The sequence below is a fragment of the Xenopus laevis genome, chromosome 3L, assembly GCF_017654675.1.
Source record: "Xenopus laevis strain J_2021 chromosome 3L, Xenopus_laevis_v10.1, whole genome shotgun sequence".
Taxonomy (NCBI): domain Eukaryota; kingdom Metazoa; phylum Chordata; class Amphibia; order Anura; family Pipidae; genus Xenopus; species Xenopus laevis.
The window spans coordinates 63,884,666-63,907,866 of record NC_054375.1 but is presented as its reverse complement, the minus strand read 5'-3'; the positions used below and the strand labels follow the sequence as shown (position 1 = coordinate 63,907,866).

The window sequence follows — 23,201 nt, the reverse complement described above, 5'->3', positions numbered from 1 at the left end:
CATACCGTAACTGTACTTGATAATCATGTAAACTTTAAATAAACCCAATAGGATTGTTTTGCCTTCAATACAATTTAATAATATCTTATTTTGGATTAAGTACAAGGTACTATTTTATTATTACAGAGCAAAAGGAAATAATGTTGAAAACTTTGGATTATTTGGATAAAATGGAGTCTATGGGAGACGGTCATCCCATAATTCGGAGCTTTCTGGATAATGGGTTTCAAGGTAGCAGATCCCATACTTGTATATCTACACATGTTTACTTATAGCTCTAAATAAGCCCTACTATGAGTTAATTTATTGTATTGAGGTTGATTTTTTTTTTTTTTTACTAATTGTTCCAAATAGTTATATAAGGGGATGGAAAAAGTGGACAAATACAATATAGGTGCTTGAGCAATATAATTCAGGGTAACTGGAGACAGAAGTTATATGTGAAAATATGATTAAAAGGATCCAGAGACGTAAATTGTTGCCGACTATTTTAGTAGGAAGTCAAACAAAATGTCTGGTATGTGACACAATGCACCTGGCAAGGTATCCGTGTTTATCTAATTGCATAGCAGAATCTGAACAATTTTGATATATATTTTGTCTTATATCTGCACATGGCGGTTTAACTCATTCAGTAATGTACGAGTATTACTCTAAATATATTCAGCAATAAATATTTGAGAGTTCTGCTTTTTTTAGGAAGTAGTTTCAAGGAGAACAATTCACCAAGCATCTCTAGAACCTGAAAACTATGGAAATTCTTCTTGCAGAATAAAACAGTCATATTCATATCTAAGAGAGGATTTGTTTAAAGTATACAGTTGAGCTAACATTCCATAATTTTCCAAGCAAGTGGCACTGTTGTTCTGGAGTCTGGAATATTGGCTATTTGCTGGTAGGAAAATTCAGTTGTAAGCTTTACTGGGGAAGTATCTGATGCAAATGATTGAACATTTTCTATAAAGTGCTGTATAAGGTTTCAACCCTCTCTATATATAAAAACTAGTAAATAACCCTTGCTCATATGTGATAGAACTGTGACAAATGTGTATGTCTTCTGATGTCTCAGACCAAAAGGTTTGGGGTTAACTGTTAATAGGGGACAGTTTGAGATTATATTCTTATTACACTGTATCTGGTAGCATTTATTTTCCACCGATTTAGAAAAGCCTGCTCTGTTAATGAGGCCTGAGCTCTGCACTTCAGCCTGTTGGGGCAAATATTAGGTATCTAGCTGTGAAAGGTTATCAGGGCTGGAATTATGGAGAAATTTTAAAATTAGAGCAGATGGCATGTTGTCTTTCTACAACTCTTGAACCTATAGATGTGGGTAACATATTCCTCTTGTAAATTTGATACATCATTTTTACATGATATAATATGTTATTTCATGTGCCCTCACTCCTGCCCCAAGGGGCCTCTTTTATTTTGGAGACCTAGAGCATGTTCCCTCTTCTACCCTAAACCAAAACTGTATGGGTCTATGTTGGCACCTGCTGTGACTTTCAGGTCAGTCTGTTGAAGTGGAAGTCTGAGTTTATGGCATCTTGATCACTTCAAACTGGGGGATTTGTAAATAAATAGGAATCCTGCTTGTGGCGCTGAATAGAAGTTCACTTCTGTGATTTCATAGGGAAGTGTAATGAGTCAATGACGTTCTCCTATCTTTCTTTCACAGAGCATCAGTTCTGTTATGTGTTCTGGGTCAGACTCTAGCTTTTAATAAGATAGTAGAGATAATTGTATAAGAAAGCTAGCAATGTATATGTTTAGTTACAGAAAGCTGCCCAGCAATTATTAGAAATGCATAAAATGAAACAAATATTTAAAAAGGGAGAATTAAGGAATTACAGCATGATAGTATCATAGAGAGAGACCAAGAGTGGGTTTACCACAAAGCAGAAAATGTGTGTAGGGTCTTGTTATTTTTGCAAATGATTCACTCTTAAATTGAATGGAAACCAATAAAAGTGGTTTAATTTAAACCACATGCACAGTTTTAATTTATTACATGCTTGGTCTTTAGGGACACAAATGTTAGCAAGATTAAAGGAGTTCGGCTGAATATTTTTTTCTGATACAACAGACTTTGGGTTCATGTTTTGAGACTCTGAGACGTTTATATCCTGCCAGTGATGGATGGGTTTAACAGCTTTCTCATTCATTGCCAAAAAAGATACAATAGATACTAAACAGCTTTGCAGATTTATTTGAAATCATATTATCTAAACCATTTGTTTATTTTTAATCTATCTATAAGATTATTGTATCCATAATCTGGCTCAAATATAGATATGTAGATATGTAGTATACTGCACAAAACTTCCATTTTCAGATAGACTTCCTTATCTTGTAAAGTCTGAAAAATTGTGCCAATCCGATTATGTGGCCCCAGGGCCAACATTCTAATCATATGAGAGACTGAGCAAGCAGATCTGTTTAGAGTGGACCACAGCAACAGCCACATGTGATCATTGTCCAATAGGACTTTCCCAAATTCGCGTTGAATAGCTTACCTAGCACTTAAAACAGTGGTCCCCAACCAGTGGCTTGGGAGCAATATGTTCTTCACCAATATCTTGGATGTTGCTTCCATTGGCCTCAAAGCTGTGTTTATTTTTTCCTCCTGGCTTGGAGGAAAGTTTTGATTGCATAAAAACCATGTGTATCACCAGAGTCTCTTGTAAGCTGCCAGTTCACAAAGGGCCTAACAAAAACAACACAGCCATATTTGGAGCATCCCAGGAACTTTTTTATGCTTGTGTTGCTCCCCATATCTGTTTAATTTTAAATGTGGCTCATGGGTAAAAAGGTTGGGGACCCCTGCTTTAAAATATTGAGAGGAGTGCGATTGTTTCCAGGCCAAAGAGCACAAGCAAAAGAGTTGGCAGCTGATACCTGTCTGTATCTAACAAAGCTAGTAATCATTATAGTTATTTACCCTTTTTCCAGAAACAAACTTTGTGCATATCAGCAACAACCTGCATTCTACTGTTTTGGTGCACACCTTGGAAACAGGAGAAATCTAATCTAATCAAGAAAGCCTTGTATGTTGGGACATGGAGATGTCTTGTCCAGGGCACAGCAAGTTGACTGTAGGATATGTGTAGATTGAGATCTTAACTTTTTTTCCACATCACCTCACATACTTATAATAGGCAACGCCCAGGACTCTGTTTGAAATACCACTACCAAATGTGCAGGTGCCTGCAAAACATGTCTTCACTGTGAAAATAGTATTATTGCAGTGTATATGGCACACAACTTTTGTGGTGCTCAACAATGATGACAGCAATTGTTAGTGTTTTGTACTACTCCTGCTCTCTGCTTTAGGCCCTGGACATACGTGCGGTTTTAAAAAAAGCCGACCGCTAAGCAGTTTCAGTCTTAGGCAATGGCACCTACGGTAGCCTATTTACGTGGTGCTGCGGTCATCTTTTTTTAAAAACCGAGGCACTAACCAAACCAGAAAAACGCTTGTGTGTCCGGGGCCATAGCAACACAATGGTCCAAAATTTCCTGTGTCATTGGGCTTATGTTAGAAATGCAAAAGGAAATCACACCTCACTAGAAAGGCAATTTTGGCTAGTGGTAATGTTTGAGACTCACTGCTCACTGCAAAGTCTTTGCTTTAACTCTCTTTCTTCTGTACCTGTTATCCAGAATGCTCGAGATCTGTGTTTTTCCGAATAAGGGATCCTTCTGTAATTTGGCTCTCCATAGCTTAAGTCTACTAAAATATAGTTTAAACACTAATTAAACCCGATAGGATTGTTTTGGCCCCTATAACGATTAATTCGCCTCTTAGTTGGGAACAATTACAATGTACTGTTTTATTATTATAGAGAAAAATAAAATCATTTTTAAAAATTTGAATTATTTGATAAAAAAAGAAATCTATCACATTTTCTAAAGAGTGAATAGTGTTTTTCTGATGCATTTTCTGATGCACAAGACAATTCGGAGCGACATTGCCAATTTGCTTAAATGACGAGCAACGCACTTTGCTAGGGAATTAACTTGTCGCTGGAGAACTTTCGCTGCATTTCGTGTTTGAAATCTGGATCGTAAATCCACTAATTTATCAAAGTGTGAAAATTTCAATTTGTTACCCTTTTCATCAAAAGCTATTTCACCAGGTTCTGACTGGCGAATGAATACAATGAAACTACATCTGTATTCTAAAAAAAGTCATAAGCAAAAGTCAAAATGCTGGTGTCTTTTCATATTTAAAGTGGGATTATGTTTACAAGTTGTAACTGTTACACATATCTTATTTACAATTTTTTTACATTTGAAGCTCATACCACATTTGTTTTAGAGTGGGTTAGGACAATAGAAAATCTCTGTCTCCCTTGGACATTTTTAACAATTGCCCACTTCCAGCAATTTCACCAACATCACTAATAAATACATAAATATGATTTTTTTTTATACCCACTGAATTTAAATTGATGTTAGCATACATAAGTTAAGGAAGTTTCGCTAGGAAGAAAGTAACGGTAGGGAAAATACGTTATAACATTTTTGGACCAACAAATCATTGTTGATGAAAGTACGACAACATTCTTTTGCCGAGATGTCATTTGGCATTTTGATTAATACACACTTTTTTTGCGCAAAGTCTGGCGGAGACTTCCAAATCGAAAATTTGCACATAAATAAATGTGCCCCTCTGGCCTTCTCGTAACTCAGAGCTTTCTGGATAAAGTGTTTCTGGATAACTGATCACAAACTGGAGAACTGCTGAAGAAAAAGCTGAAAAACCACAAAAATAAAAGATGTAGACCAATTGCAAATTACCAGGGGTTGTCCCTTACTTCCAATGTTCAGTTTAGCACTTACAGAAAGCAAAACAAGCTTAGCCTCTTGCAGCTCAATAAAAGAACAATATTGGAGATACTGAAGTTAATGCCTGAAGCAGAGTAGGGAATCATTTGAAGGTTAACTAGTATTATGACATACAGAGGCCTAATACTTTGTCCTGCAGCTTTCATTTTCCTCTTGTCTGATTGAATCTTGTGCGCACCTGTTTTTTAGGTTATCTATCGTACTATGTCACCTCCATATTCGGCTCAGGACCCTTACAGCAAGGAGGCACAAGATCAGCTGAAGATCACCAACCTTCGAGTGCAACTGCTGAAGCAACAAGCATGTCCATGCCATGAGAAGAACCCTGACATTAAACCTCAGTATTTCACACACTATGCTGTCTACGATTTCATTGTAAAGGGCAGCTGTTTCTGCAATGGACACGCAGATCACTGTGTTGCTGCAGATGGTTTTCGGCAAGTCAGAACAACTAGCAAAATACAGGTGGTAAGTGTACAAGTTATGTATAGAAGTGTCATGTTAAGTTGTTCTGCAGAATCATTGTGTATGCACATATAACATTAAGCACAAACCTTGCATAGACCTGGGGCAGCACAATGGTGGTGGAGATGTATATGTAGACACAAATATATGTATTCGGCAAATGTTCTATAAGTTTACAGTATATTAATCAGATACTACACTTCACAGAACACCAGCTGTAGGCTGATATGGAAATATAGATATAGTAGATCAGTATGAAAAAAAATGGCAAGATGGAGGCCGTAAACCTCAATGTAAGTGTTGCCCAATCCATGGGTCTTCAGATGTTGAAGTACACCTCCTAGCATGGACCAAAAGCTGAAGGCTGCCAGTGTGTTAAAAAGAGATGTAGCTCAATAGTGGAAGTGCTATAGGCTAGACTAACTATCTTTATATAATTTAAGGGGCAGCGCCATAAAGTCTGTTGGACCACAACTTGTGTGAGTTGATTTCTGATGTTTTGTTTCTGTAGTCTGGCAAACTCAGAAGGTAATCTCAAAGGACAATACAGATTTCTAGAGCAATTTCATTTACAAATAACGTTTTAAAACCTTTGAAAATGTTTTAGATATAAAATAAATGGCATTAGGATAGTTTGAGGAGGATGTTCCACATGCTTGTTACTAAATTCCTGCTATAAATATTACTAATAGGAAGTCTGGAAAATATGTAACTATGGAATTCTTGTAAAAAGTGTTGAAGAATTGATATCTTTGTCACAACTGCCTCTGTGCAGTGAAACATTGTTCAGCACGGATTCTATTATATTCACACATTTTCTTATGTAACAGCAAGTTATAAACTATAGTTTTGCAGCTGCAACAACTTTTACAAGATCATGAAACACACTACATTTAGGGGGTTATTTATCAAACTCCGATTTTATCTCAGAATTTGCTGCTACAAACTCCGATCAAAGCCGCTTGGGTTTTTTAGGCTTATTTATTATGACATTTTCCCCGAAAATTACCTTTGCAGGAAAAACTCAAATTTTCACTTTTTTGGGGGGAATTTTTTGGAGTTTTCACCCAAAAGCTCTGAAAACATTGTGGAATTGCCCAAAACCCCCAACACAACCAAAAATCAATAGGATTGTTCACATTGACTTTTATGCAACCTCGACAGGTTTGAGATGCCGTGTTTTTATATTCGGGCTTTTTAGCCCTCAGGGTTTAATAAATTCCTAAAAATTCGTGATTTTTTTAAAAGCCTATTATAACACAAAAAATCACGAATTCTTCAGATTTCTGAGTTTAGTAAATAACCCCCTTAGACATGGATAAATTCATCCTCTTTAATGTTTGTTATACATTTGACTAACTAATCCTTAAGGCTTACTTACTAGAGGGGGTCATGTAGCAAAAAACAGCTCCCCCACCCCTATTCTTTTGCATCCATCTCTGACAGGAGTCCCAGTACCTCCAAAGAGTTCCTTAACTTACAGCCTCAACTTGCACCTGACATGTAACCGGGCAGATTCCAATTTTGTGCACCCTAGGTGCCAGACACACACCCTGTACCAAATGTCTGTGTTGCTAAGTGCTGCACTCCTTGTATCTAAAGCTGGCCATACTCTGCCAGATTTGCTTGTATACACAGACACGTTCTTATACAACAGGATATTCAAACTTGTCAGATTGATATCTGGCCAGTTTTCAGACAGATGTTGGTTGGACAAGTCCTTCAGTGGCCCTGCCAATAAGCTACCGACTTGGTCTGAAGGGACCAAGTCAATGACTTTTAAAGTGGTTGTTAACCTTTGAGTTAACTTATAGTATGAGGTAGAGAGTGATATTCTGAGACAATTTGCTATTGTTTTTCATTTTTACTTTCTATTTTCTATGTGTGACTGTTTTTCTAATATTGTAGTGTAAAGTGTAATTTTTCACCTTCTAAAGCAGCTCTGGGAAGGGGGTTGCCGACCCTGTAAACTGTTCTAAATTCATACATTTTAGGGATGCACTGAATCCAGTATTCAGTTTGGGATTCAGCCAGGATTCGGCCAAATCCTTCTGCCCGGCCGAACAGAATCCAAATCTTAATTTGCATATGCAAATTAGGGTTGAGAGGGAAAATGTGTGTCTTTTTGTCACAAAACAAGGTAGTCAAAAATGTTTCCCCTTCCCACCCCTAATTTGCATATGCAAATTAGGATTCGGATTCGGTATTCAGCCGTATCTCTCGCGAAGGATTCGGGGGTTCGGCCAAATCCAAAATAGTGGATTTGGTGCATCCCTAATACATTTCTTATTTGTCCCTGCTGAGCAGAATCCCTGAGTTTCTTTACAGGCAGCTGTTAGAATTGATACAATCGTTGCTAATACTCCAGAGATGCTGCTGAGAAATGTATCAACTAAATGTTGCAAAATTGTAACAGTTTAGAGTCTGCGCCTGAATTACTGAGCTGCCAGACATACCAGACAGGAGAACATTCAACTTTGATTTTGGAAAAATGGTAAAAAATAAAAAATTGAAAGTAATTGAAAAAAGTCTTTATTTCAGGTGAACAATCTGAAAACAATTGAACTGAAAAAAGGGTTTGGAAGGTGAAGCACCCTTTTAAAGGCACATATATGGCTAACTTAATATTGCAAAAAGGAACAGTAGGCTCAGGGCATAGAATGCGTTTGTCACTGCACAAAGAGCAGGAACAGGTGCTATGTGTATTGAGTTCCAAGGGGTGCAATTTAGCATTTTATCTGTTATAAATCAGCTCTCTTATTTGTTCCATTTCTGTGTAGAGAATTGTGAACTTGTTAACCACCCCTGTTCTGCTCATACCTGTCATATTTCCAGTTTGGACTTACCTACAGCTTTGCAGTTTTAGGGGTTATACTGGATGTATACAAATGGCCATATAAAAGTTAAATTGTTCCTGAGCCTAGACAATGCTGGTTGGAAATCTTTACTATATTATAACTGGCTAAAGCTAATTTTGTTTGCTGCTTGTGGGCCATATCAGCCTAGAGCTTTCAGAAGACAATGCAGCAAGAGCTGGAGGGTGCAATATGGATATCCCTGAACTGCAATCAATAGCATTCATATGCTCTGACAGTGATCTGCTTTGTTCTGTTTGGCTATTGTACAGCAGTGTCCGGAGACTCATTCAAACATTAAAAAGAATAGAAACATACAATAACCTGACAGGAGTAATTGCGTCTCCTTAACAGAACTCTGAATTTGTAACAGTGGTCACGCTACGGAAATAACATTGGCCGATTACACACCCCATCCAAATACAAATGGCTCATGATTCACTGACGCAGCCTGTCTCTTCTAATCCCTTTCAATCTGATCTATGACAGATGTGATTCCTCTACTATGAAAACAATTGAAAGAGTGGAATGAAAGGAAAGCTGCACCCTTTTTAATCACTGTACATATTCAGTTTTAACACTATAGCTTAGAAATGTCTTTCGTTTGTAACAAACAAGGCATTGTTGGGCTTAGACTGACTGCACTTTATTTTGCGATAACTAGATGAGTGGGTGCACTTGCACTTTTTGTACTTCAATTGTGAAAGCTGAAACTGTTTATGTTTATATGTACAGAGATGTATGACTTGCCTGCTGGGAAATTCTCAGTCGTGTAAATGTGCTGGGGCTTTCCTCCTTCTTTATCTGTTAAATAACTGTTTAAATCACAATATCAGACATCCTCACAATAATAACCTCTGGCTTGAGTGTGGATAACTCACGTGATGTCCTGTGTGATAAATTGTAACTGTTTGGAAAGGGAAAGTTGCCAGTCCGTGAGGCATGAGGATAGTCTTGTCAAGCGAGTGGCACAGCGTTTCTCCTAAAAACTCCATGGAATGTCATGTGAACTATTTGGTGCCAAGCTCTAGACTAGCTTCCACTTTTAAACATTTACTGAGTATGTGAGTTCAGACAAGGTTCAGCAAATCTGAAATCTCTCACACAAGCTCATATACTTTATATTTATTGTGGGTCCAGTTTATGGGCCAGCCTCCACAGTACCTTGCTGCAAACAGCTATTTATTCATATTTATATGGGACAAAAAGCTGAGCTTCCTCAGGCCACAATGATTGGCACGGCATGTTTTTTTCCTCAATAGTTGCAGCACTTGTATTGTTCACCTCATTCACATAAAATATTAAAGGGGACCTGTCACCCTAATAAATAATTTCAAATTCTTTTCTATCATGTTAGTTGAGCAAAATAAACTTTACTTACACTGTATTTTTTATTTAAATTTTGTTTCCTTCTGTCTTGGAATTATACAATCACAGCAAGCAGGCAGCAGCCATTTTGTGGACACGGTTATTAAGGGAAATTGTGTATCACCCCAAAATCTTGTGTATGCACCAGAATGGGGGACCTAATGTCTATGTCCAGTGCCCTACACAATTATAGAGCCTGAGGAGGGAAGGGGGAATGTGAGGAGAGCAGTGACATGTAGGAAGTGCTGAATGGAAAGTGAAAGTAATTGACTGCTCCTCCTCTATGCCACGGGCATAGAGGTGGGGCAGGTAATATTTGATTGACAGTTCAGATATTTAAACACCTTTATAACAGGTATGGATGTTTTAATGAAAACATTTTTTGGGGTTTCATATTTAATTTGCAAAGGATTTTCATTATGCAGCTTTTTATGTGTAGGTGACAGGTCCACTTTAAATAGAGTATTTATTATTCACATCACGTTGATGATGTCACATTAGAGAATTAGGTGGAGGGGCGCCAGTCCAAGGAAATGGATACAGTGGAAGGGGGACTGGTGAGGTCTTAAATGAGTCTGTCGGGGTGGGGCACAGCAGTGAGAGAAGGACAGGGAATAACAAATTGCCCAGCATATGTTATAGTGCCCCTGGACATAGCTTGTGATTTTCAGGCCATGTTGCAATCTATATCTAAAAAGTAAATATTCAGGTAAGAAATGATCTCTTTGCACACATATTGATTTATACACGTATACTGGAAAGCCCAGTTAACTGCAGTGGGTGGAAACATGTTAGGCACCCCCAGAGAATTCAATTGTTAAGTTTGTTTCGTTGCTTGTTTTAGTAGAAAAATGAACTGGCCCAGGGGAAAATGTAGTTCAGAACCTCTACACCATCTTACCTTTCATAGGAGTCCCTCAGCAGACGCAAGGACATATTTTTCAAAGAGCGAAACAGAGCTCACAACAATTTGCCAGAGGGAAAAAGGAAATTCCAACTCTCTCTCTCTCTGTTGATTTCTATGAGACTTTTAATGGCATATTTATCAAGTGAACTGTAACTTTCTTTAATTGATAAATATATGCCTTTAGAAATCCCATAGAAATAAACTGCTCCCATCCCCACAAAATAGAGCATCAGCACCAATGCCAAAAAATCCACTTGCCCTTCACTCACCCTAGGGGGTGCACCACTGTGCATAACACGTAAATACATTATAACACTTGCATTTGTACATTGCTATTTATCATGTACAAGTCATGTGATATAAGGTGCAACTTTTGCTGTAGGTCTAGTAACTCATAGCAACCAGTAGATCAATAGCTTTTGCTATTGGTTAATAGGCCAGGGCCAACGTTTTGCCTTTATTACTTTTTCCCATTAATTGCATGTATTTAAATCACTGGTGTGATGCTGGCGTTCTGCTTTCCTTCATGTACTCTTCAAAGAGTTGCAAGATATCTTAACTGGAAATAGCTGGACGTATCACTTTCAGGGTAAGGCCACACTGGGGGACACATTTACTGAGCTCGAGTGAAGGATTCGAAGTATAAAAAACTTTGAATTTCGAAGGTTTTTTTTGGGTACTTCGACCATCGAATAGGCTACTACGACCTTCAACTACGACTCAAACTAAGAAAACTTTGAATTTCGAAGTTTTTCTTTGGGTACTTCGACCATCGAATAGGCTACTACGACCTTCGACTATGACTCAAACGTTTCGAACTAAAAAACTTTGACTACCTACTTCGCCACTATACTGAGCTTCAATGTTAGCCTATGGGGACCTTCCTCATAAGGTTGCTAAGCTTTTTTTGATCTAAGGAAAATCCTTCGATCGATGGATTAAAATCCTTTGAATCCTTCGAAGGCTTTTACTTCGAGGGTCGAATATCGAGGGTTAATCGACTAATCGCCTCGTCTTTGTGGCGACCAATCTCCCCAAACGCCTTCCCTCACTCTGCTAAAATGAAAAATCGCCGGCACTAAACACACGTGGCGATTTGTTTTCTGAAGTCGCCTGAAGTTTCCTTGTGAGGCAACTTCGGAAAACTAACCGCCATGTGTTAAGGTTCCTTATGGTTTCTTTTATATTGGATAAACCTGCAACACATTTTAACAAATATTGTATCAAATTAACAGACTGTCTGGAGGAGATCCAAGGCTTCTTAGGATAAAGTCCTCAAAAATCACTGCTGGGAGTCATATTAATTGGCAGTTATTTTGATACAAACAAAGTACTCTGTACAGTGAGAGATATATTATGTTGAATGATGAGTGTTTCTTATCAGATATTTCCCCAGGAGCAAAAATTCTGTGATTTACCAATGTCAAAATATTTCAGATCACTAATCGGTCATGCAGCCTCTTACTGCGTTCTGAAAGATTAAAGGTAAACAGAGATCATTCCTCAGTGCACAAATATAGCAGGCTCATGCCCCAAGGACATGCTAAACTTCTAAGTACCTGCATGTACCATCAGATGCCTCATCTCTGCAGAAACTGTTTTGTGGTGCAAATGATAGAAAGATGATGAATTCTGATAAACTGAGAAAATTAGATTGCCTACATCTAAATCTGTTTACATGAAAATACTTTTGAAGTATTGAAATCATTAGTGTAATTAATATGATCGGCTAAAAAAAGGGGTATTAGAAAGCCTCTGAGCAGTGTCTACTTATTTAGCACAAAGTGAATGCACTGAAGACTTATTTGAACTCTAGTACATGCTTTTATTCCCATATTTCCCCAGAGTTTAAAAAATAAATGTGCTGGCAGTTACCGATGATCTGTCATAGCTGCTAACATGCACTAAAATAGTAGCATAAACAGATGTTATTGAGCCCTACAGCAAAACGTCCAGAAGTTAGACTTTTTTACCAATATACGTTGAAATATTCATTAATTGGGACAATTTTCGTGGCTGCAGACGCCTGGGGCTGTGGCATTTATGATGCCCCCCATCCTTATTTGTGTTTGATTGAGTGTCAAGGAACACAATTATGGAAATTCACCTCTTAAAAGTTACCAGGGCAGCTGGTAAAAGTGCAGCTTGAGGCAAGCGTCTCACCTTGACCATGGCTAAAACAGCACCGGGTCCCTACATTCCTGACACCCACAGTAACCTCAGGGTATGCTTCCTCTATAGTACACCCTGACCCAAACTGTAGTGGATACTTTTACAATAAGTTGCTTTTCTTATCAATTTATATCCGTTTTATTACAGTAGCTTGATTCCTTAACCTAACATTTTCTTTCCTCCCTTCAACAATTCATACAAAATATATGGCAGCTGCACATTCCAGATAAGTGTTTCAGCCATGACTTTTTAACTGACGATTCCCTTTGAGAGGGCTGAGGATTGATGTAAATGAGGTATAATCTCTGAAATGCATTGTGGAAAATGTTGACAATATAAAGGATAATCGTTATAATCATAATACCTAGGTTATTTTTTACTAGGAACGCAGAAAGCACTACCCATTTGAGTTGTACCCAGTCAAAAGGGTTTGAGTTTTGCTTGTAGCTTTTGTATACCTTATATAATGACACATTTTACCAACTGCTTATTCTCACGTATGAGGTTCTGCATTCTTTTGTCCCTCCTATACCTCTGTTATACATCAGTGTACAAATATATTGCACTGCACACGGCTGTGACTTATCCCATTACTTAATATTTTTTGTCCTTCTAAAATAAAAGATTGTAGCAGAGAATGTCTTCTCTTAACATTTAATTATATTGCACCTAAAGTATATTGTATCAGTAAGCCTGTGGGTGTTGGAGCATTTATAAGTTCAATACATAGTTATATGGATGTGCCAGTTGCTTCTGCCTGGCACTTGTTTCAGGTATGGCATTTTCAATAAACTATGCAATGTGTAGAAAGTCTGTTGCAGATGTGCTACAGGTCTAATCACCTATACAACCAATCAACCAATCAGCATTTACTGGTCACCTGTTATTGGATGCTATGGGTTACCACCCCATGGCAAACTTTGTTTCTTTTATTACATACAGTATGTGGAAAGACTGTAGAAAGATTTTTTCTGTTTTATTAATTTTCAACTGGGTTTGTGTGAGCTTAATTGTGTGGTTAAAGTACTTCTTATTTCAGTATGCTGAAAGCTTATATTAAATGTTCATTTTTGCAATAGTTCCCCTTTAAGATAATTTTCCTGTGGGCAAAGATTCATTTTACCATGTCTTTTACATACAATGCAACTGTTTCCCCATCATTTCGGTGCAATATTGGTCAAGAGCAGGGTTGGACTGGGCCAGCAGCAGGAAACTGGGAAAAAACCTGTGGCCGCCGCTGGCCCAGACCTGAACCCCGCTGGCTCTTCTCCAGGCCACTGATCTCCTGCACCCACCAGTCTGACCCTGCTGAAGAGGAGGTAATGCGCATGAAGCAGTTGCAACCAATACATTACAATACATGCAGCTGCGCTTGCACTATGCAAAATGGACATATTTGCACTCAAATATTTGGTGCTCGTATTTTGTCACTTCCAACATTCAGCAGCAAAATGAGGTCTGTGTCTGATTCATTTGATGTAAGCGCACTGTGTCTATTGATGCAGGGTACTCTGGGAATACTGAAGCTACAGCTAAATGAGAGGGATACATATGTTTATCTGATTTTTTATTTTGCAAATTTTTTGTGCATCTGCCGCACACACAGCAACATCCTTTTCCTTTTTGAAATAAATAGTGCACTATGTGTAACGTGTGAGCCTTTGTTGCACAAATCTGTTTCTGTGTACACTTTTGTATGACAAACAAAAACACCATTTTATATGGCTTGTGTATATACTTTTTCAATGCAGGTCCATGGAAGGTGCATCTGCAAACACAACACTGCAGGTCTCCACTGTGAACACTGTGCAGCTCTGTACAATGATCAACCATGGCAAGCTGCAAATGGTAAAACCGGGGAACCTAACACCTGCAAAAGTAAGTGACCTTTCTCTTATATATGATGAATATACTGTATGCTTGCATGCCAACTTTATATTTGTGTACTTTAAAGTAAGTGACTTGAGAATTTAGTTAGTCTAAAAAAAAGTACTGGTTAGTAGTAGAGACACATGACTGTCAACTCAAAGTACAAATATTTAGAATACTGTTTGATATCCTGCCTAAAATAATGTTAAGCATCAGCTGAATTAAAGGATGAGTATATAACCAACGAGGCTTGTCCCCTTGCTGTATGTACCATAAGTATCCTTACTGGTCATTGATATTTATACAGGTGAAACAGCAGCTATATAACATCAGCTTATATTGTGCTCAGCTCCGGGCCTCAATATTATTGCACAACATTTCCAGTACACAGCACTCAGGTTTGTGCTTGTGGTAACAATAACCTGAAACTGTGCACAGTTATGAAGCCTTGGGCAAGGAGGTGCAAGACAGGGACATAAACTGTACTGACAATCTACCTTCTGTGGATTGTGAATTAGCAAGAAACAGTTTCCGTATAACTTTAATAAAAAGGGGTTTAAATATTAAAAATGGGGAAATAGCTTAACTGATTGGCTGCTATCGTACAGTACTAAGTGAACAGAGCTGGAACTCTTGAAGGATAGTACTGTTTTTGGAAAAAAAATGTATTTGCTCAAAGGGTAATATCAAATTACAAGTAAGGGATCTCTTATACGGAAACCTGTTATTCAGAAAGCTCTGAATTGTGGGGAAGGTCATCTCCCATAGAATCCAATCAAATAATTCTGATTTTTTAAATTGATTTAGTATTTCTCTGTTATAATAACATAGTACCTTATACTTGATCCCATATGAGTAAGTGCCCTAACAGGCATGAAACACATTAGGCATCCACTTGTAATGTCCTAATAAATATGGTAACTACTATGTAACTACTATTTTCACCTTTGGACAGGGGTGATCTTTGAGTATTGCCTCCATTTTTTGATTTTTTTACTTTATTAGATATATTATACTTTGGTAGTGTTAGGAATCGGCTTCCAGCACCATTCTTGTTTATTATTTATAACATCACTGGCTAGGGTCGAACTAGGGGGCCCACCGGGGCTGCTGTCTCAGGGCCCCCCTGCAAGAGCCACTCAGCAGCCGCAACCCCCCTTTAGCCTGCACGTGCATGCACGTATCTTCTTTTGCCATGACATCTCCTGGAGAGGGTAGTCAGGGGCAGGGAGCAGGCCTGGGCTGGTGGGACCCACGAGAGCTGGCCCAGTCTGACCCTGGGCCTCTGCTTGCTTCTCTGCACTTACAGTCACTACATTGGCCTGGGTGCAGACACACTGGAGCAGATTTTGGCATGAAAATGTATACTCTCGCATTTTTTCATTTAAATCACTCTGTGTGTCTGGGCCCAGGCCGAAGCAGTGACTGTAAGTGCAAAGCGAGGAGCGACCCTGTCATCGGCAGTCTGTAGAGGAAAGTGGCATTAAATGCCTTTCTTATTGCAAAGAGAACTGTAGCATATGGGACAAAACCTGACATGACCATAGCTGGGACTTCTGACCTCTTATTGTCTGATGATAATACAAAAATAAAGTTGACCTGTAAACTATAAAGCTCATTAGTTTAATAATAACTTAAAAAAGAATACCACGTACTTGCACAGATCTGCTTATATTGTATCTTTAAAGGGATACTGTCATGGGAAAAAAACTTTTTTCAAAATGAATCACTTAATAGTGCTGTTCCAGCAGAATTATGCACTGAAATTCATTTCTCATAAGAGCAAACAGATTTTTTTTATATTCAATTTTGAAATCTGACATGGGGCTAGACATATTGTCAATTTCCCAGCTGCCCCAAGTCATGTGACTTGTGCTCTGATAAACTTCAATCACTCTTTACTGCTGTACTGCAAGTTTGAGTGATATCACCCCTCCCTTTCCCCCCCAGCAGCCAAACAAAAGAACAATGGGAAGGTAACCAGATAACAGCTCCCTAACACAAGATAACAGCTGCCTGGTAGATCAAAGAACAGCACTCAATAGTAAAAACCCATGTCCCACTGAGACACATTCAGTTACATTGAGAAAGAAAAGTGCAGACACAAGTCACATGACCAGGGACAGCTGGGAAATTGACAATATGTCTAGCCCCATGTTAGATTTCAAAACTGAATATAAAAAAATCTGTTTGCTCCTTTGAGAAATGGATTTCAGTGCAGAATTCTGCTGGAGTAGCACTATTAACTGATGCGTTTTGAAAAAAACATGTTTTCCGATGACAGGATCCCTTTAAATGCTTGTCACATTATATACTTTGCTTCGGCCACAAAGTACCATTCTGATTTATTAAGCTTCTGGTGTATAATTGCTGTGCCATACTCTACATTCCATTTCTTTCTAAACTGTTTAAGTATGTTATTGTAACCTTTACATTGTACTTTCAGCGTCTATTGTCTTTTACTGTACAAACCCATCTATTCTTTACCTGTCTTACTTGTATCCATTGTCTCCATAATTAAAATCCTTTAGGCGGAAACAAGAAATTCTGCTGTGGCTGCGGAATGCTTCCTTTTGTAAACAGCTGATCTTATGTTGCATAAATGTGCTGTTTACGTCTATGGACATTAAGACCTAGAAAAAACTATTTGTGGAATGCTTACTTGTGTTACCAATTAACCTTGACAAAGCCATAGAAGGATACAGAATATTTTGTATTCCCGTGACAGTATTAACTTGTTTTTGTACTTAACCTTTTTTTCCTACACAATTATTCTGCTGTTCATTTTATAGAACGACTTTATATCCTTCAAAGCTGCTGTTTTACGTTTGGATGATATAAATTATATTTTTTTTATTTTAACTGTGTTAACACTATTAATATGGCCTTGTCCTAGGGAATTCAGTGCTGGTTGCCAGTGAAACAATGATATAGAAGCATTTGACAAGGTTAAATCAAGAGCAAGAACCCACCTTAAAAACACTCTGCTTTTTCCATTTTTCCAAGACATATTATCTTTGAAGGTTCAGTCAACATGGCAGCCAACTTAAAGACTTTCCAGGGGCTTCATTCTGTAGTGCTTGCCTAGAGCAAGGGAACATCTAGTTTTCTGCTGACATTGAACCTTTTTTAGTGGACATTAGTCCATAATAAACTACAGCTTTGAGGCTTGGGAAAAGAAATTATTGTTCAAATTATTTTTCTTTGGTATTATTTTTAAGCTGTTCTTTTTAAAGATATGTTATTGATACCAAGTCTCTCGATTTTCTTTTAGCACTGAAAATAAACTCTGGGAAATGAAGACTTGCATGGTTATGGCACATGCAGACGATTATCATCAGACAACATGGACATCTTTGTTTTGAGGCAACAGTCATTTGCGTATGCCATAAACGTTTCCCAGAAGCAGTACTCAGTGTTTTAGTCCCAGCAACTTTCCTTTAGGAAAAGCTGCCAAGGAAAAATGCCTAAAAACATCCTGATTGCAAATGGCTTTTGATCTCTAATACAATGGTCACTTGTGTTGTCGGTTATTGTTTTGCTCTCCAGAGTGACTTGGGGTTAACAAACTTTATTTATCAAAATATTAGGTAGTAGCTATGGGTTTGTATTACAGAGCCATAAATATGCACAAATACAGTAGTTCACTTTCATCCCTAAAATGAGCTGTAGCCATGAACTGAGAAGGACAGTTTGTTCCCTCCATTAGAAGTCCAGAAATGATATCCGCTGCTGCTTTTGCTAAGTTTTTACCCTAAGCATGTTGGCAGGTAACCTTATTTACTTCTAAATAATTCAAAGCTATAATAATCGGCATAATTCCAGTTATTGTGATTATATTTTTTATTTATTCCATTTAACCCTAGTTAAAAAAATAATCTTTCTTTGGCTGTTTTGCAGAGTGTAAATGCAATGGCCATGCAGACAGTTGTCACTTTGATATGGCTGTATGGTTGGGCTCAGGAAATCGCACAGGAGGGGTGTGTGATAACTGCCAACACAATACTGAAGGATCACAATGTCAGAGATGTAAACCTGGATTCTTCCGTGACCTAAAGATTCCATTCTCAGCACCAGATGCCTGCAAAGGTAAGTCTATCTTGGCCCCCATATTTGTTCTGCACTTCTAAAGAATTCCTAATAGTTCTTTTTATGATGTATAAAAATGATGTAGTCAAAATTCCACATCAGGCTCCATATTTTGGAACTCCAGTTATAATTTAATCTGTAAAACAAGCCAAATTGGGTTGTCCTACTACTAAAATAGAAACATTCTTCTTCCGAAAAAAACAGACCAAATTCATTAGCTGGCTTTGCAACTTGGAGCCTTAAAAGCCTATTAACTGAAGACCTTTGAAGTCCCATTCATCTAGGATGCATTTGTTTCTTAAATATAAACGTTAATCACATGACCCACATAAGTGAAGTTATTTTATGGAGAATTAGAAATTGATTGATGGGAAGACATAAGAGGGTGAACATAAAGTGAATCTAAGCACCTATGATTAAATTGTTTTTTTTCTAGCACCACTGGGAACATTGATAGCAGGTTCAGGTTCATGTAGTTCAGTCACGGCTCACCAATCCTCAATTTTTCTCATACATATATTTAGTCTGAACTACTTTTAGGGTCTAACATAGCAGCTACTGCAGCTTTGGTTTTTTTCACTTGCATTATTCCTTATGAACCAACATTCAGTTATTTGTGAATAAGGTATATCTATACTGCAGTTTTAGGTAATGTTAATGGTTTTTTGGACGTTATAAAATAGTCTTGGTGAACCTAATGTTTTTTTTCTTGGGCTACAAACACTCGTGCTGTCATAAGAGATTTTACCTTGTCTAACATAGCACCATGGTTGGCTTGTTTGTAGCAGGATAGAATATTAGGTAGCAATCTTATCAAATATTTATATCTCAAAACGATATATGAAAAACAATTAATATCTATCCATTAATTCTATGTTTCTAGGAATTAGAATTCATGCATTAACCAGACTTCAGTTACATTTATATTCCTCCAGTTCAGCAAAAACCAGTTCAGCAAAAACAAAAAGCTATAGTAGTTCAAACATTATGGGAATGTACATTAACAGGCAGTCAAATAACAGATCAGTTGGTTTGGGTTCCTCAGCCCAAGCTACGCACATGTAGATTAAATTGATAGATGTGGGTAAAATAAAGCCAAAAAAGCTCACATACTTCATAATTTACATAGTCCAGGTGCACAAGCCCCAGACCATTCACAAACTGATGTTATGAGCATATAAGGTTACTGTGAGTGGTCGGCACTCCTCTGGCAGGTAGTAGTAAATAGGCAGATTAGCCAGCATCAAGAAGGAAATTCATGACACCAATTTAAAAACAGCTCCTGGTTACCCCTAGATGTATTTGCCTTCATTCCTTTTTTTGCTGCTGATCTACTCAATAGCTATATTTCTATCTTTTACATATAAAGATGTATTCTGTAACCCCTAAAATATATATAAGATCATTAGTGAATATGTACAATCTGTAGGTAAACTTATGTAGTATTTGGTTATTATATTGTATAAAAAGTTAAAGCATCACAGATATAAATTTTTTTTGATATATTTTGATATTTATGTTAAAAACCTCAGCACTGGAACTATAACCTGTAAATAATGACACCAAGCTGGTCAGTGCATTGACAGGAAATATGATAAATGTCTGACAGCATTTCTTCATTCTATTCTCTTCTGTACAGCTCTCGATAACTTCTAGTTCATCATTAGCTAATAATAACCAAGCCAAACTCAAATTTATGCCAGACAAACTGACAGTGGTGAGGGTGGCACACCAACCCTGGAATGGGATTCAAAAGAGGTCCTGGTATTTCAAGTACACAGAGGCACAAACACTCCCCCTCCCCCAACCCACTTAATAGGGTCTGTCTATGGCATCTTAAAGCAGCCCCTGTGGCATTTGCCAGAATCCATAGATTGCCAGTCCGGGCCTGTGGCATACTAAACATGAATCAGTACTTCAATGTGTCAACTTTAGTTATTTGTTTTTTTTTTAAATATATCTTTGTTTGTCACTAGTGATAATCTGAGCTAAAAAGGATACTGCTATCATGAATCAACCTTCTTTTAATCTTTTTTATATATTTTATTAGTTGTTTATTGAAATACGTACATGTCAAGGGCTTACCTTTATCAGTCACCATTTCAGGCTGTAGTCATTGGTTGTACCTCTTATGGACAAGACTCCATCCAGTGAGAAGTCACAAGGAAAATCTGGTCAATGAATGCAGCTTACAGGCCAAATGGTGTTGCACTCAAGACTGAGAGTTTCACTACATTTCTATTATTGCTAATTTTCAGTAAATTTCGGTAAATGTAGGAAGAAAAATTAGGTAGGTTATAATCAGCTGTACTAATTCTAAAATTAATTAATAGTAGTCCCTAGTCCTATATTGTCACAGAAAGTGTTACTTAATATGTGTTTTTCCTGGCCTGTACACAAACACATAATAATTCATATAATACCATAAAGTTACAAATGCCATACCATCAGGCCCAGATTTGTGGGCAGGTCACAAAGGCTTGGTCCTAGAGAGCAAAATTTAGGGGGGGGGGTGGCCACGTTGCCTGTTGGTCTCATTACCACTGGACAGGAGATTTTGACAGTGATTTGAATCTCCTGCCCACCCAGTCCCCAATGGAAAAGATCACAATGGGCCAAAAGAAGCAGAGCTGGCAGGGGGAAACAGGTTGGTGCAATGATTGTGAGCTGTGAGTATCGTGTGTGAGCGCTGGGGGTACCTAGGAGTGCAGAATCTGGAACTCCGCTTAAACTATACTTTTTTTTATACATTTCCTAACCTTACATTAATTTAAACACTGAACATAAAAATGAACCCAGTCATTACTGATGCACACTGACTGCACACACCTATACATATGTATATGTATTTATTCCATCCAACAATATGACTGCACATGCCTAAAAAACATATGCCCATTGTCACACAGATTCCCAGGCACCATGGCACAGTTTTCCCTGACAGCACACATATGGTCCTTATAGTCCTGAACTGAACAAGATAAAATTGTAATCAAATGACATTTGTACAATTAACCAATGGTTTATGTTATTTTTACTTTCACTTATATTAGAATATAAATATAAATGTTTGGTCGTTACATTGACAGATCTTATGGGCTATGCCAGTATTTGTCTTTAAAGTAAGTATCTTTTCTAAGCATCTAGAAAGAGCTACAAACACAATGATGAATTGTGTTTTTATGTTTCCAGGCACACTGTGCAGGTGTCTGATTCCTTGACAAACAGGTGGGGAATCTGGAAGCAAATGCTTCTGGCAGGAGAAGCCATGTCTTGTAGCCAAAGTAAACAGAGACAGAGTATAGACAGGTTGGCTAAAGCAACATGTAACATCATTGGAGTCTGGGTGATATGCTGCCCCACAAGGCAGGATCCAAATCCTTACAACATATACTGAATGACATATTTTATAGCTGAAACATTCAGATGTGAAAACAATGAGGAACATGTAATAACGATTTAGTTTTTTTAATATTTTTCATTACAGTGTATTTTACCCGGTACAAGAAAAACTCAAATCAAACACATTTGGAAGGATTCAAAAATACATTGTACATGTTAGCATTGATAATAATTTGTTCTAGACGTACAATTGTGATTAAAACTGCAAGTAATTATGTTGGGATGCTGGGGAAATGAGGAAATTACCCCTATTATTATTATTGATGGGTGGACTGGGCAATCAAGTAAAATTAAGGGTCAGGCCACACTGGGCGTTTTGGGGAGATTTGGTCGCCTGGTGACTAATCTTCTCGTTTTTGCGGCGACCAATCTCCCCAAACGCCTTCCCTGACTCTGCGCCGGCTAAAATGAAAAAAAAATGCCGGCGCTAATCACACACGGCGATTCTTTTTCCGAAGTTGCCCGAAGTTTCCTCGTGAGGCAACTTCAGAAAACGAACCGCCCTTTAGGGAATCTGCCCCTAAGTGAGGGAAATCCTTGGGTGAGAATGACAAGGCAGTATTTGTGGATAATAAACTTGGTTGTAGCAAGCAATATCTGTCAGCAGCAGCAAGGGCCAGCAAGATTTTGAGCTTTATTAAAAGAACATAGATTCTAGAGAGCAGAGACTAATTTTTCCCCTTTACAAAGCACTAGTGAGGCTTTATTTTGAATATTCATGTTTGTTCTCTCCAGGGTTCAAAAGGGGATTGTCTGCATCGGAGGAGAAGCCTTTAAGAGGGATATGATAACTATATATAATGGTGGCCATACACGGGCAGATAAAGCTGCCGATATCGGTCGTTTGGACCGATTTGACAGCTTATCTGCCCGTGTATGGGGGCTTCCCGATTGATATCTGGCCACGATATCGATCGGGAAGGTTGGATTTTTACCCGACCGACCCGTCGGAGCCGCTTGGCGCATCGTAATTCGATCGTTCGGCCATACGGCCGAACGTTCGAATTACCCCCGATATAGCCACGCAGTTTAGTGGCATATCGGGGAAAGATCCGCTTGTTTGGCGATGTCGCCAAACGAGCGGATCTTTGAGTCTATGGCCACCTTAAGTAATAAGGGGACAATACAATAAACTCTCTGACCCTTTATCCACCAGTAGATTTTTGCAGCAGATGTGAAGGTACCCATTTAGATTAGAAAAAGGTTCTATATTAAAATACAGG

The 23,201-nt window shown here is 38.1% G+C and overlaps 1 protein-coding gene across 1 annotated transcript in view; it reads left to right on the top strand.

The window, feature by feature from the left end:
- Window positions 1–23,201, top strand: part of ntn4.L (netrin 4 L homeolog) — an 88,111-nt gene that overhangs the window by 27,322 nt on the left and 37,588 nt on the right. The window contains exons 3-5 of the mRNA XM_018252404.2: window positions 5,041–5,319; window positions 14,370–14,496; window positions 18,388–18,576. Of these exons, the coding sequence (XP_018107893.1) occupies window positions 5,041–5,319; window positions 14,370–14,496; window positions 18,388–18,576 (595 nt within the window). The remainder of the gene's footprint in view (window positions 1–5,040; window positions 5,320–14,369; window positions 14,497–18,387; window positions 18,577–23,201) is intronic.